This window comes from Scyliorhinus canicula, chromosome 20 (genome assembly GCF_902713615.1).
Source record: "Scyliorhinus canicula chromosome 20, sScyCan1.1, whole genome shotgun sequence".
Taxonomy (NCBI): domain Eukaryota; kingdom Metazoa; phylum Chordata; class Chondrichthyes; order Carcharhiniformes; family Scyliorhinidae; genus Scyliorhinus; species Scyliorhinus canicula.
This window is the reverse complement of record NC_052165.1, coordinates 73,068,515-73,084,106: the sequence shown is the minus strand read 5'-3', so window position 1 is coordinate 73,084,106 and position 15,592 is coordinate 73,068,515. Positions and strand designations below refer to the sequence as shown.

Below are 15,592 nucleotides of genomic sequence, written 5' to 3'. Positions count from 1 at the left end.
CTGTGAAACAACAGTGCTAACCACTGTGCTACCATGCCAGGAATCAAAACAATGCACAGAGACAGACACTTGGGGGAAACAGTAGTTTTGAGGTGGGAGGAATAGCGAGGGCTTGATCACAGCTGGGGTGCCACCTGAAGTGGCCACTTATGCTCGACTCCTGTGTGCTCAAACTTTGGCCTCTCAGCTCACGACACATGCCAACATTTAGCAGGTGTGTGCATCCTCTAACGGATCCCTTTTTCTAGGCTAGAGCAAATTGCCGCCTTTTTGTAACTGTAATAAGTATTCTCCACAAAAGACGTTCAGCAAACCATACTCCCTAAACTATGAGTTCCTGATATTTGCCATTTTTGGACCAATGGAGTGGTTTTCTGAGCAGGAATTGGCTGCATCTCTATTTTTGCACCTGTTTTAAATGGCCCTTTGAGTACTCTACAAGTAAGGAACAGCATTGCTCCGGGTAATATTTCAATGGCACATCTCCGTGCTACCTGGAGGTTTTAACTCGAGAGACAATCATCTGGAAGCTTTCCCAATACCCTGGCTGAATGAATCCAGTCTGGTCTCGATTTTGATTCCTGTAACAATTCTGCAATGACTACTCCCAGCTGGCGCACCAGTAAGGGTGGTACCATCTGCCTCATTGCCGTCCTGCTTCTTCGCACTGAATGGCTTCCACCCCTTATAGTGGCTCTCGCAGTGACTGAGAAAATGATGGATGTCAGCGATGCAGATTTGGGCTTGGCACTGATGCGGCCCATGAACGAATAGCCACTGTCGGTGAGGATTGGCTGCTGTAGAGCTGCCACTGTGAGTCGGCACCTCTGGAAGAGGAGAAAGAGAAAGCCAGGAGAGAGGAAAGGGCCTCGTCAACACTGCTTATAAAATGTAATGTCATAATTGCCATATGATATTTTGAGAGTGGCTGACCCGATCAGTGATCAATAATTGAATTGATTTTATTAACATGGGAGGGAGACTGGGAAATTAATTATCAACAATTGAGTACTTTGGTCTAACAATTAACTTCCTAACTTGTAGTTCAGTACTCTAAGTGTGCCTCACGCATCCATTCTGATTGCACACACATGCCCAGATCAGCAGCAGTTACAGCAAAAGAGTTGTCAATGTAACACTGATCGGATCTGGCCACAATTATGTCAGTTCTTTGTCTCCATACGCTTTTTAGGTAAAGAGCCTCTGGAGAAAATGCAGATAAATTCCTCGCAGAACTTCTTTGTGCTAAAGGGCTTGTTGCCGGCAACTGTTTACAGAGTGCGAGTCATTGCCGAGAACCATGCGGGCCAGTTGCAGAGTAAGGACGAGCGGTTTGAGACCCGTCCACCAGGTGAGACGGCAAGCAAAGAGCTGTCGGTTCGGCCTCCCTAATTGCTTCCAACAAAGCTACTGACTGACTGGCTGTGGATGGACCATGGGGTCGGCTGTGTGAATCCAGTGGCCCAGCACATTTTCAGTAGTTGGGCCCGGCACTCTGGGATAGAACATAGAACATAGAACAGTGCAGCACAGAGCAGGCCCTTCGGCCCCCGATGTTGTCCAACTCTCGAGATGCTGCACTTGCTTCACTGAATATCCTCTGAAGCAAGTTAAGGGTTTGTCTTGCCTGAGCTTCTCGAAGCTTTCATGTCATTTTAAACCAGAACGGGAACTTCTTTTTTGGTGAACTTAGTTGAAAATGTCCATCATTGAACCTGGAGAATCCTGACCAAATTCCTTTGTTCGGTGTTAAAATTTCCTCTGGTAGGGGCTTCAGAACTAGGTGGCACGATCTTAAAATGAGAGTTAGGCCATTAATGGGTGATATCAGAAAACACTTCCTCACAAATGGGACAGTGGAAATTTTGAAACTCCCTCCTCAAAATGGGTGTGGATGCTAGGGGGTCAATTAAAATGTCCAAAACTGAGTAAGATAGATTTATTTTGGCTAAGGGTATGGAGATAAAGGCAGATTAATAGAATGAGGATATGGGGCATACATGATCTACTTGAAAGGCAGAAGAGACTTGAGGGACTGAATTGGATACTCCTGTCCTTTATTCCTTAACCTTGAAAATGCCATTATGAAAGTATGGGATGTGTGTGTGCATATGTGTGTCGGTGAAGTCAGTGCATTGTAAACATTGCACTTCAGGACCACTGGTTTCTGATAACACACTATGTCTAACTCTGGTTTTACAAAATGTCATCCCCACGCCCCTATCCAGGGAGAACATTCCGCAATTCTAACCAATTCTATATTTTATATTGTTCGTGCAAACCACAAATGATTAGCCTTGACCAGTGGGTGATCCAGTCTTTCCCGACCTGCTCCTTTTGTATTTATCCAGTTGTAAGTAGTCTTGTAATGACCCCAAAGTCTGCTTGCATCAAGGGTCTGGATGGGAATATTCTCTTTATCAGTGGCGGAACTCAACCGGATTTAAACATTGGACCGAGTGCTCATTTTATCACATCTGAACTTCATCCATCTCTCGCTGAACCAACATGACAGTGTACATAAGATCTTCCGCTCTGTTCTGAATGACGGCATTGTGCATAAATTTTGCATTTCTATTTTACAATCCTGCAATTATTAAATTAGAATTTTGATACCTAGCGAAAGTCATGTTGATGCAGCCTGATGCATTAAAGTAGTGTTTGATTCTTAGGGCCTAGCATTTTAAAGAGACAGTGTCCTTTTTCTATTTGTCTGCTCCAGATGTGGTTGAAAGGTGTCAAATTAAATCCAGTCTAACCTTCTACCCTTTTGACACTTGCCACAAGGCAGAGTTGTTAAATCTGTAGTAATTATGGGCAACCTCAAGTTCACTTTAAATAGCCCTCAGTACGTTACAGTGCCGCATGGGGCATCACTTCAGTCATGTAAGAGATGTTTTTGCTTTTCTGCTCATTTTGTGTTCCGTATTTCTGGGGCCATTCGTCTTAGTTCCAAAGGATCAATGGTACACAAGGAGAGAGAGAGAGAAGGGAAGCCGGTCATTTTCCACTTTCCTACCTTGATAACTTCTCGAGGGAAAGAAATGGGAATTTGTAAGCAGTTGCCAATTTATAGAACAGTGTCTGACTTGAATGGTCCCTGATTGATCCCAACTTATACCTACTTGGATCACTTCTCCCAGGAGTTCCTGAGTAATGGTCTTAAAAGCCCAACCCACGTAACATCACAGCCTTGCTCCAGATTACCTACGAGCGGTTCTGTGGGTGATCTATTCCCAGTATGCTAATTTGCCGTAAAGTCAACTAAATCTGTCTCTCGGGCACCCAAATCCTTTCTTTTCCCTTTTCCAACTTTCCCTTAAAATGCCTGCTGCCCACCCATTTAATCGAGGCACGGGATGCGGGTGATCAACAACCATGCTGGAACTGAAGGCGGGGAAGTTCCCTCAGAAAGTTACAGGGATAACTTCAAGACAATCAAAAAGGGACACTGTGTCTTTATCTCTTTCAGTACCGTGTCCAACTCTTTCACTGGCCAACTTTATCCACATGCTGCCTTTTAATTTGTGATTCTGTCTGTTAGCAGTGAAGGGACATTTAAATTCCTCTTTCATCTTAAAACTATCCAACCTGTGTACATAAATGGTTTTAAGGTCTAGCTTGATGTGATTATAGGTTTTGGCCAGAGAAATAGTGAGACAGCTTGGCAATTAAAATCTAAAAATGTGGGACTTGGCATATACCCAGAATCTTGCATGATTCTTCAAGGCACTGGTGATGATTTAGTGACATTTGTGTGTTGAAGAACAAAAAATTTGATGGGACTATTAATTTTTAAATGTTGTGGCCTAGCAGCTCCTTGTTTTCAGTTGTGATGAATGGCAGGAGCATCCTTGAACCCCTGATCTCAGTAAAAGAGCATCCCTGCGTGTTGTTGAGTCTTCTCTACTCGCCAGGTGTCAAGTCACTGTCAGTATTTGTCGAGGTGACCTTTGATACGTTACAAAATATTTTGGTGCTGTTGGAGCTCCTTCCTCGGGGTAAATCTTTGTTCAGTGTGTCCTTTTGCCTCTCTTCATTCCTTGCTACTTTGGCTATCAAAGTGAGTTTGGCCCATCATTGGGTATGCACTGAAACCCCCGGTATATTGGGTTGGATCCCCTCTCCTCACGACCATAGATAATCAACAGCCAAGCAGAATACAAAATGAGGCAAACTGAATTGAATCTTGGTCCATAACGTTGGCTTGCGTTGGAGAGGAGATTGGTATTGGCAGTTGTACAACGAGACAGTGCCTCCTTCAAGCATTTGTTCTGCACAAAGTCACATAGATAATGACGAAAAGTGAAAATACTTTAAAATAATTGTATTTGGAGTGCTTTTGAGATTATTCTGAGATGTCAAGTGTAACGCCTTTCTTTGTTTACTGGTTACATCCACATATCCCCTCATCTTCCTAGATGTGGCACTGCTGTGTTAAACGTTACTTTCTCAGACTTTTCGTAAATCTATCCCCGGTTCCCAAAAGCTAAATGTTGACCTTATGACGTACGCAGATTATCTAGTCAAACATGCATGTTTTTCTTCACAAACGTCAATATGGTTCAATTAATGAGACAAGTCCATCACGTTTAGCCTGTTCCTGTCTCATTGGGTTGATGGAACATATTCAAACACAATATTGGTGGCACTAAGGAAAAAGCTGGTGGTTCTCAACTCCTGCCAAGGAACTGCAAAGTCATATATTGTAGCTGCTGGATTCCCTACACTCCAGGCATCCTGACGATGTGCATTGCTTCGGTTGGTTAATTAAACAATCGGCTCCCCATTTCAGTATTTATGCCCCATTGCGAAAATACAGAAGGAAATTCTCTTCCAAGCTGGCGCATGACTCTGCATCAAGAGTTCCTCTAAATTTGCCTGCCATCTCTCAAAGGTGCAATGGGTAGATCAGGAGCTCAGTGCGGTAGATTAAACATTAACTACTTTGGGACAGAATTGAGTACTTTTGGCTTTGAGCGATAGTGAGAAATGGTTGATGACAGTTCAGCTGCCCATTATGCATCTATTCCCAGTTTCATTGAAGCTGATGGGAATAAAAATGGGGAAAGATGTAATACAGGCAGCTGAATGGACACCTGCATGTTTTACACAATTACCCCAAATCAAAAGTGCCACCTTAGCACCCCATGATTGATATTAAAAATGTACGACACTTGCACTTCAGTGACTATCATGCAATTTGTACAGTGTAAGACTATAAAGCCAGGTCACGCACTTTTGTCACCATGTTACTTGTGGTTGAAATTTATAATGTGTATGCAACAAATATTTACTGTTCTGTTTTAATTGTCGTTTGTTGATATAAGGTAACCTATTCCCGGTGTGCAATGAATTCAGACAAACAGAAAATTCCCCGGGTTGTTACCTTCCCTTATGATCACTCAGTTTCACATCTTAATCAGTAATTTTTCCCTCTCTTTTTTATATAAACGGCACCTCAGCCATGGCAAGCCGCCAGGTAGACATTGCCACCCAGGGTTGGTTCATTGGTTTAATGTGTGCCATCGCCCTCCTGATCCTGATTCTCTTGATTGTCTGCTTCATCAAAAGAAATAAAGGAGGCAAATATCCAGGTAAGTGAATGTTTTACCAACCCTAGTGTTTAGAGGCCTTGTAGAATGCCCGTCACATTAATGCAATCGATACATACATAGATACATAGAAGGTAGGAGCAGGAGGAGGCCTTTTGGCCCGACAAGCCTGCTCCGCCATTCATCATGACCATGGCTGATCATCCAACTCAATAGCCTAATCCTGCTTTCTCCCCATAGCCTTTGATCCCATTCTCCCCAAGTGTTATATCTAGCCGCCTCATATTCAATGTTTTAGCATTAACTACTTCCTGTGGTAATGAATTCCACAGGCTCACCACTCTTTGGGTGAAGAAATGTCTCCTCATCTCTGTTCAAAATGGTTTACCCTGAATCCTCAGATTGTAACCCCTGGTTCAGGACACACCCATCATTGGTAACATCTTCCCTGCATCTATCCTGTCTAGTCCTGTTAGAATTTTATAAGTCTCTATGAGATCCCCCCTCATTCTTCTGAACTCCAGCGAGAACAATCCCAACCTAGACAATCTCTCCTCGTTTGACAGTCACGTCCTGGAATCCGTCTGGTAAACCTTTGCTGCACTCCCTCGAGAGCAAGAACATCCTTTCTCAGAGAAGGAGACCAAAACTGCACACAATACTCCAGATGTGGCCTCACCAAGGCCCTGTATAATTGCAGCAACTCGTCCCTGCTTCTATACTCGAAACCTCTTGCAATAAAGGCCAACATACCATTAGCCTTCTTTACTGCCTGCTGCAGCTGCTTGCTTACCTTCAGCGAATGGTGCACAAGGACACCCAGGTCCTGCTGCACACTCCCCTCCCCCAATTTACAACCATTCAGGTAGTAATCTGCCTTCCTGTTTTTGCTTCCAAAGTGAATAACCTCACACTTATCCAAATCATACTGCATCTGCCATTGATTTGCCCACTCGCCCAACCTGTCCAGATCTTGCTGTAGGATCCATGCATCCTCGTCACAGTTCACTCTCCCACCCAACTTGATATCATCTGCAAACTTTGAGATGTTACATTTTGTTCCCTCATCCAAATTATTAATATATATTGTTACCGATCCCTGTGGCACCCCACTATTTACTGCCTGCCAATTCGAAAAGGACCCATTAATCCATACTCTTTGTTTCCTCTCTGCCAACCAGATTTCTATCCACCTCAATACATTTCCCCCAATCCCATGCACTTTAATTTTGCAATCTCTTATGCGGGACTTTGTCAAACGCCTTCTGAAAGTCCAATTATAGCACATTGACTGGCACCCCCTTGTTCACTTTACTGGTTCCATCTTCAAAGAATTCCAACAGATTTGTCAAGCATGATTTCCCCTTCATAAATCCATGCGGACTCTGACTGATCCTGCCACTGCTTTCTAAATGTTCCGCTATAAAGTCCTTGATGATGGATTCAAGAATTTTCTCCATTACCGAGATTAGGCTCACTGGTCTATAATTCCCTGCTTTCACTCTACCTCCGTTTTTGAATATTGGAGTGATGTGAGCTACCCTCCAATCTGCAGGGACTGTTCCAGAGTCTATAGAATCTCGGAAGATGACCACCAATGCATACACTATTTCCAGAGCCACCTCCTGAAGCACTCTGGGATGCAGATTCCAGATAGAGCCATCTTGGCTTAGATGGCAGTGGAGAGGAGGCCCATTGGCTCTAGTATTAGATTAATGTTGCATGAGGAGTGCGATGGTAAGATCTGGCTCTTCAACTTTTAAAGGACGCTACCTTTAAAGGATCGCATCAAGGCACATCAGGTACTTTGTAGGGAAACATTAAAACTAGAACAATGATCGTGGATATGTCAGGGCAGCCAGACAAGAGGACCATGGTTTAAAGTTATTTAGAGCCACAACAAGGAATGGACAACATTAACATGCCGAGAGCAGCAAGGAAAATGGTTGCAATAGGAGTGACAGTGGAGGGACAGAAAAGAGAATAGAAGAAATAACTTTCAACAACTTATCTTCATAATCAAAGTGCTACTGAGAATGACACTGTTATGTTCTTATGCTGCTGGAAGACCAACACCATTGCTGTAAATTAACTTTATTATTGATGTATATTTAGAACATGAACACACTACTGCAAGGCATCTGCCGTCTTTTAACAATCTTCCCTTGCATGTGCTATCTGACCTTCAACCCCCCCAGGTCAGGTGACCCCATGTAGTGCAGACTGTACCATACTGTATCAAATACTGGAGACAACTACCATAATCACCCTATTATCATGACAGACACTACTTTCTTTTTTGCCGTGAAGCACAACACAAGTAGGCTCTCCTTTCAGACATTGTAATTCCACGGCCCCCGCTCTTCCAGTGGGATCTAAATCTCACAAGAAGGGTGGACTCGAGAATCAGAATATAGTTTTCTACAGGATATAGTTCTCCACAAGTTGGTGTGGCCCAAGCTCCTGCTTACTATTTAAACGTGCAGTTCCTTCCTTGTGAGGTTGCTCGGTATTAAGGGCTGTCGGATCTGGGAAGATGCAGTCGGTTTTGACGGGAGTGAGAATGTTCTGATATGATGTTTCCTCCACTTTCTCAACCAAGGAAATTCTTGGCTCAACATCCTACCCTTTACAGATTTAGTATTGGCCTACCAATAGCAGAGTAACATTTCCTCTACTTACCCTGACTGTGACATTCCCTTCTCTCCTCACTCCCCTCCATTCCACTCCACCCCACTCCTCCCTCCGCTGGCAGAGCAAGCGGGAACCCACACACCCAATTTAATGCATGTCTTTTCTTTCGTCTCCGATGTCCGCAGTCAAAGAGAAAGAGGATGCTCACGCCGACCCCGAAATCCAGCCCATGAAAGAGGACGATGGAGCCTTCGGTGAATACAGGTGAGCACCTGTCCTGTACCCTGTCAGCTGCCTCTCTGTACTGTCTCATTGAAGAGCTACCCGGCTGGTTGGAGTCCTTGAGGCCTGGGCCTATTGAACGTAGTGAGCTTTGAAACTGTGAATGGTCTGTGTTGGGGTTGTGGCTTTTTTTTAAATTTGCAATACCCTGTTTCTTCCAATTGTGTAGAAACTCTGAACTGTCAGTACTACAAGTCCCTCTTTTATCCCATAAATATATGTGTAATCGGTGTTTCATGCATAGACCCCGACATCCCAATTTCATCAATGGTAACACTTGAACTAAAACTGTTGTCTGCCTCTGATTCTGTAAATTGAATGCAATTCTCAATGATGTACAGACTTTTTTTTCAAAAGCTGGCCACGGGAACATCCATTTTGGGAAAAGACTGATTCTGGATTTGCATGGCTGGTTTGCATTTGCTGGTTACTGGAGCGGGATGTTGAGAAAATGGCCACAGCAGGCACTTATCCAACAGGAACTTCCTCACATTCAGGGCACGGACTAGAACAGTGGACATAAACCGGGAGACAGGAGAATTAAAGGGGACATTGAGGGTTTGAGGCAGAAATGGAGAGCTTAGGAGAAGAGAAGAGTGGTGGTGAGAGTTTTGAAGGCAGAGGTGGAGGTATTCAAGGAGCGGGTCTCAGTGGGTGTGGCATGCTGGTTGAAGGAAAGGGTGTTGATTGGATGGGAGGGAGCACTGTGTTTCTAATATATATACTGTAGCCTTGCTGTAAAGTGTCTCCAGGGAGAACAATCACAGATCAGGAACACAACTCATGATCCCTGTGAACAACTGAGATGTTTCGAATGACAACATTCGGCTAAAATCAAGCGTCAGATCAATCCCAGATGAGGTGCAATGACTTTCCTTGTCAGCTTGGGTCTTGTATGTTTCTCTTGTGGGGACGTGAATTGGATTTAGTTTGAATTTGAATTGTTTTTTGGAGCAAGCAAGCTGGATTAGGGGCTTGTCCTGTCCACTCTCCGCATTGGCTTTGAGAAAGGAATAACTTAAATAAAAACTGAAAGGCGAAAGGATTTGTTGGAGTAAGTGCAGAGAAGCTATTTCCTCTGATAGAGGAAGCACCATCTTAAAATACAGAAGCACTTTACCACATGAAGTGTAGTTAGAAATCCGGAGTTCTCTCTCCAAGGCTGGGTCATTTTAAATTTTAAACATTGAGATCAATGAATTTTGTTATGTGATGGCGTTAAGGGATACAATCGAAGACAGGAAATTTCAGTTCCTGGACAAATTAACTATGATCTACTGAATGGCAAAATAGACTGGAGGAGCCAAATCGTCTCCTGATATTCCTAAAGGTCCACAGTTCAATTCTGGAATGAAAGGTAAATTGCAATAATGGTGATTGGAGTGTTAGTAAAACACAATGTGATTTCTGGTATACACATGTCCTCAGGGGAAGGAAATCTACCTTGAGGTAGTTCAAGAAGGGAGTTTTCCCCTTTCTAAGGGCAATTAAGGATGGGCAAAAGACAATGTTGAGCCCTCAAAACCCACAGGAAGGAACAAAAGAAACTACTGAATTAGCACTCCTCCATGTTGAATATCTCTTGGGATACACACTAAGGGTGCAAGGGTGGAAATGTCCTCTTATTGAGGGGGAGGCTTCATGTCCATCACCAAAGGTAGCATACAAGTATCAGGGCTGACTGAGCTAACTGAGACCTGAATGACACATCTGCCAGACTGGGCCTGACGAGGAAACAAACACGAAGGAAAAGCCTTCTTGACCTCATCCTCACCATTCCATCTGCCACAACTGCTCCGATCCATAAATATATTGAGAGGAGTGACCAGCACACAGTCCTTGTGGAGATAAAGTCCCATCTTCATGCTCAGTATACCCTCCATCATATTGTGCGGCACTACTCTCGTGCCAAATGGGATAGATCCTGAAGCCCTAAATTGGGCATCCAAGAGGCGTTGGTGACCTTATAGCCTGGTATATTACATTGCACCATTGCCAATAAGCTAGAGACCAACCATAGTTAATAAAAAAGAGATGTCAACCAGGTGAAACTACCCTAGCTCTCTCCTTTCAGGCTCCATGCCCGAAGGTGACATTGTCGACAATGGACTTGTTGGTCCACAATTACTGCAGTGGTTTGCTGTTGCCTCCTGCAATATGACTGACCAGGAAACTCTCCTGTTCTTACTACCTGCCATAGGTGTATTGGAGAGGTTTGCAGGTTGGTAATCAACCCATTTCCCCACATGCTCGGTGGAGCTACTACAATGGGATAACTGCAGCCTAAACAGCAGAAACCATGTGCTATAGCCAGCGTGAAGTGATCCCACACCCAGCAGGTCCAATAAAAGCTCTGCCAGTCCTGCCACATCCAATTGTGAATGTCGGTGGACAATTAAAAAAGAAAAGGGAAAAGGAGCAGGTTCAACAAATTTCCTTCACCATCGATGATAGCAGAGCCCAGAACCTGAGTGCAAAAAATAAGGCTGAAATATTTGTGACCATCTTCAGCCAGAAGTGCTGAATGACGAGCATTTGCCTGACTAGAGTAATAGATGAGGATCTAGTGGATCTGAATTCCCAGGTATGGTCTGTCCACAGAAAGTCTGGCCAATTGCCATCCCATCGATCTACTCTCAATCATTAGCAACGGCATTGTTGTCAATGCTATCCAGCAGCACTTGTTTAGTAATAACCCGCTCACTGAAGCTCAGGTCGGGTTCTGCCATGGCCATTCAATTCCTGACTTCATTACACCCTTGGTTCAAACAGGACTCTGAACTCCAGAGATGGGGTGAAAGTGACAGCCCAGTTTTCCACCACCTTCTCAATAGAAGTTAGGAATGGGAAATAAATACTGACCTTGCCAATATGTGCACAATCTCCGTACATATAGATTTAAAAGGTTTCTCTTTAGCTGTTGATTCCTGATGCGAAAATGCCATCTCTAGTTAGTTAACTGTTCGATGAATGTGCTAACAGAAGACGATGAGAAGTGAGTCTTTGGAGTCCTAGTTTATACGGTTGGTGGGGTGGAGAGTTTTCCCAAGAGATAATGGGCATGCTCCCTGGCCCTGCACGTTGGTGTGCAGTCGATACACATTGAGTACTTGTCGCATTGCCTCCCGCAATGTCCGCTGTGCTGGTGTACAATGACAAACTAATCAACAATACATCTTGACTAGCACATCAGACCGCTAAACAGTGCATCAGGGGAGAAGAGAGAGCAGCTTTTAATGGTGTTTCAAAATCAGCGGTAGCAATCATTGAAAGCTGCTGAGTTTGTCCTCTCGATTATAATGGGGAGCTTCTTGAAACCAACCTCAAATGGCCTGTTGTTTTTTAATGAATGCCTACTCATGGCCCCAAGCCTTGCTTGTTTCAAGGGTATGGTTTATGCTGACATAAGGAACAGGAGGCCATGGGGAGTACAGAATAGGTGGACAAGGAAGTCTGCCGCAAATGCACATTGGGATCCAAGCCCCTCGGCAGGTTCATTACGGGGCGTGTCATACCTGACAGGAAAGTATAGATAACACACCAATGTTGAGGTATTTGGTGTGCCAAATGTGGATTTGACCAGGAATTGTCCAGATTATGCTGGTGGAACACAGTTGCCTTGCTTGCACAGTGAAAACAGATGGTGAATCACAGAATGATTCAGCACTGAAATGGAGGCCAATCGACCCATCACGCTTGTGAAGTGTTCTTCAAGTGTTCCCTGCTCTTTCACCATCCCCCCCCAACCCCCCAAAATCTTTCCAAGTTAGTCTTGAATCTGACTTCTGCCACCTTTTCCGCAGTGCATTGCAGTACTAACTCGCTGCATAAAGAAAGAAAATGTTTCCTCATCTCATCTCCGGTGTTTTGCTAATTCTTTCGATCTGTCTCTCTGTATGATTATGCAGCCGAGACACGCGTGGCATCGTTTTTCCACTGATACTTAAATTTTACAAGTCAGCAGGCCCTTCAGAGAGCTCGGCAGCCTATGTCTCCCTGAGGGGGCATATTCGAAGCGCCCACCCACACACTCCCTTTGTTCGGCTGTTCATTGGCCAGCCAGGGTAATACTGCCCGCGGCCAACTTGGGCGTGACCCGAATGTAGAAAATGAGCAGCGATCCCACTCATTCAACATTCTTACTGTCCCTCAGCCAATTTTATAACCACACGGCCACTGTGCTTCCATCCCAACAGCATCAATTTTGCTATCAAGTATATTTTGTGGTATTCTGTTGCACGCATTTTGAAAAGTCTGTATATACAAACTCACCTGCTCTACTCTCTTCAACTGTCCCCATTGCTACTGCAAATCTCAATCAAGCTAATCAAAAATGATTTGTTTTAGCAAATTCATGCATTAATTAGTCCATTTGCCTTCCTCACTGGTGTCACGTTTGATCCTGAGAAGAGCTTCCGACCTCATAATCATGCCCTCTCTAAGACTGCCTTTTTCCACCTTCCTCTCGACATCAACCCTATCTCAGCTCCTCGAGATCCTCATCCATTACTCTGGACTTAATTATTTAAAAACACACTTGGCTGGCCTCCAACTTCCTTCCCTCCATAAACGTGAAGATAGCCAAACCTCTGCTGCCCATGACTTAACTCGCAGCAAGTCCCGTTCCTCTGGTCCAGCAACATCTTGACTTTAAAATGCTCATTCCTGTTTTCAAATCCCTCCACGGCCTCACCCCTTCCCTATCTCTGGAATCTATTCCAGCACCCACAGCCCTCTGAGATATCAGTGTTCCTCTAACCTGGCCTTTTGTGCATTCCTAATCGTAATTGCCCTAAGAATGGTAGCTGTACCTTAAGCTATCTAGGCCCCGAGTTCTGGAATTTCCTCCATACATCTCTCCACTTCACTATTTCGCTTTCTCCCAACGTACCTCTATGACAAAGCTTGGGTCATCTGGTCTAATAGATCTCATTGGCTCGGTGTCATACCTTACTTTATAATGCTCCTGAAGAAACAATGGACTGAGGGGCCTTTTTTATTCTGTGTATTGTTCAGGAATTGTGCCTGGGAAGGGGTTACACTCTCTGGGAACAGGATCAACATTGCTGTGCGAGTTCTTTTGCAATAGGGCAGATTTAGTGTGAGGCCTGTTCATACATTTTACTGAGATTCAGTCTGCGAACCTGAACCCCAGAACGAGCCTGTGGAACCTATTTTCCTGCACAATAAAGGCTTGAGGTTGGGCAGCTTAAGTTTGGCTCGGGTTTATGTGAACGTTGGCTTTTACAGCCGATCTATATTTCACCTCAGTAGGAAGCTAACATTTAAAAGTTCGCCAAACTTTGATGAAATTTGATTGGAATATATGGCATCACGGAATATTCAGTGAAGTGTTGTCGAACAAAGAAAAGCACTACATTGTCCAAAGGTTAGGTGGGGTTAGGGCGGGGGTGTGGGCCTAGGTAGGGTGCTCTTCCAGAGGGTTGGTGCAGACTGGATGGGCCGAATGGCCTTCTTCTGCACTGTATACATTCTATGATTATGCCCAATACACGCGGAGTTCAAACATTCAAAAAGGCGCCTAGTCCCTTATCTTCAATTAAGTAGTTCCGGCCTTGGAAGCAGGGGTCAATGTTATTTGAGACTAGGTGAACCGAAGCTTGGGGACAGTAGATACCTCATTCGGATTGTCAACTGTGGTAAAATGTATTCCTGAAGGCTTCATCACATGACTTTTCCCCCCGCTCCAGCCAATAGTCAATCATCACATCCATCCTTGTGACACACGGCCTTCCTACGCCAATTGGAAATTGAATAAAAGTTTAAGAGCCATGTTCAAAGAATATTTTTTAAAAACAATCTTTTTTTAATATCTCGATGGTATTTCTCCAGGCTGCACACAACAGTGTCCTAGAGATTGACCTTCAATACCTGGAGACTCCTAGTTAATCCTGGCGACCCTATACCCCACAGACCCTGTACTGTCCAAGCTCCACAAGGCCTGTTCCATGAATTGCCTGCTTTAAATGGCACTTTGGTGGAATAAAGCTATTTACAACAACCAGGCAACATGAAGAAATAAGCCCCAGGAGGCACAGGTTTGATCATTATCATTTCAATTTTATCCTAAGGCTCCTTGTTTTGGAATATCTCTCTTCAAATCTCAAATTGTGTAATTCTAAAGGAATAAAAGAAAATTACTGCGGATGCTGGAATCTGAAACGAAAGGGAAAATGCTGGAAAATCTCAGCAAGTCTGGCCGCATCTGCAGGGAGAGAAAAGAGCTGTTTCGAGTCCGATGACTTTTTGTCAAAGCTGAGCTGAGCTTTGACAGAGAGTCATCGGACTCGAAACGTTAGCTCTTTTCTCTCCCGACAGATGCTGCCAGACTTGCTGCGATTTTCCAGCATTTTCTAATTCTAAAGAAAGATTCTTTCAGCTGTGATTGCACTAGACAGGGTGCAAAGGTGATGGACCAGGAAGAGCTATGAAGAGATCCTGGTTAGGCTGTGGTTGTTCTCCTTAGAGCAGAGAAGGGTGAGGGGGGAGTGGGCGGGGTGGAAATGGGGAGGGGGTTGCTAATTAAGGTGTACAAAATTATGATGGACATAAATAGGGTAGATGAGAACTGTCCAATTTCTGCAGCAATCTGCTTAAACTCAAATGCAACACAGATCGGTTACTTCGTTTGTAACAAATGGACATTAGCAATTGTGCAATGTGCACCTTTTCATAATCAGTGATACCCGTTTCACTTCGATAATATTGGCTTTATATCCTCTCAAAACCCCCTGAAATGAACCTTTGACCTTCCGTAGTGACCCTTCACTCTCTGACACACTGACCTTGGTCCCCTCCCTGAAGTGACCCTACTTTCCTGACAGGCTGTTCCAGCACTTAATTGCCGCCAATGTCGGAGGGGTTGTAAAATAGCCCATTTGTTACTACATCAGAGTACACTTCAATGTGTATGGCGGTGACTACAATTTATACAGAGAAAAATGACATAAACAGACTCGCATTCAGAGTCAGAGCTAGAGCACAGTGCGTGAAAAATTTCTCATTCACCTATTGATCTTTTAGGACCTGAAGAAATCTTTTTCCCAAGTAGTTCCTTGAGATGGCCTGTTTTGTGATTGCTTTGACCGAAGTTCTGAAAG

General features: G+C 44.1%; 1 protein-coding gene and 1 long non-coding RNA gene across 37 annotated transcripts in view; both read left to right on the top strand.

Annotated features, from left to right (window-relative positions):
- The window catches only part of nrcama (neuronal cell adhesion molecule a), a 478,378-nt gene that overhangs the window by 450,289 nt on the left and 12,497 nt on the right, over positions 1–15,592 (top strand). For 27 of the 36 annotated variants that reach the window (XM_038780573.1, XM_038780570.1, XM_038780576.1 and 24 more), the window contains 3 exons: positions 1,193–1,351; positions 5,466–5,597; positions 8,375–8,453. In XM_038780573.1, the coding sequence (XP_038636501.1) occupies positions 1,193–1,351; positions 5,466–5,597; positions 8,375–8,453 (370 nt within the window). The remainder of the gene's footprint in view (positions 1–1,192; positions 1,352–5,465; positions 5,598–8,374; positions 8,454–15,592) is intronic. The other 9 variants (XM_038780581.1, XM_038780579.1, XM_038780578.1 and 6 more) reach the window with 1 other exon arrangement.
- LOC119954911 lies at positions 8,460–12,226 on the top strand. Its single transcript, XR_005458337.1, has 2 exons — positions 8,460–10,858; positions 10,891–12,226. It is a non-coding gene; the product is annotated as an uncharacterized LOC119954911 (long non-coding RNA).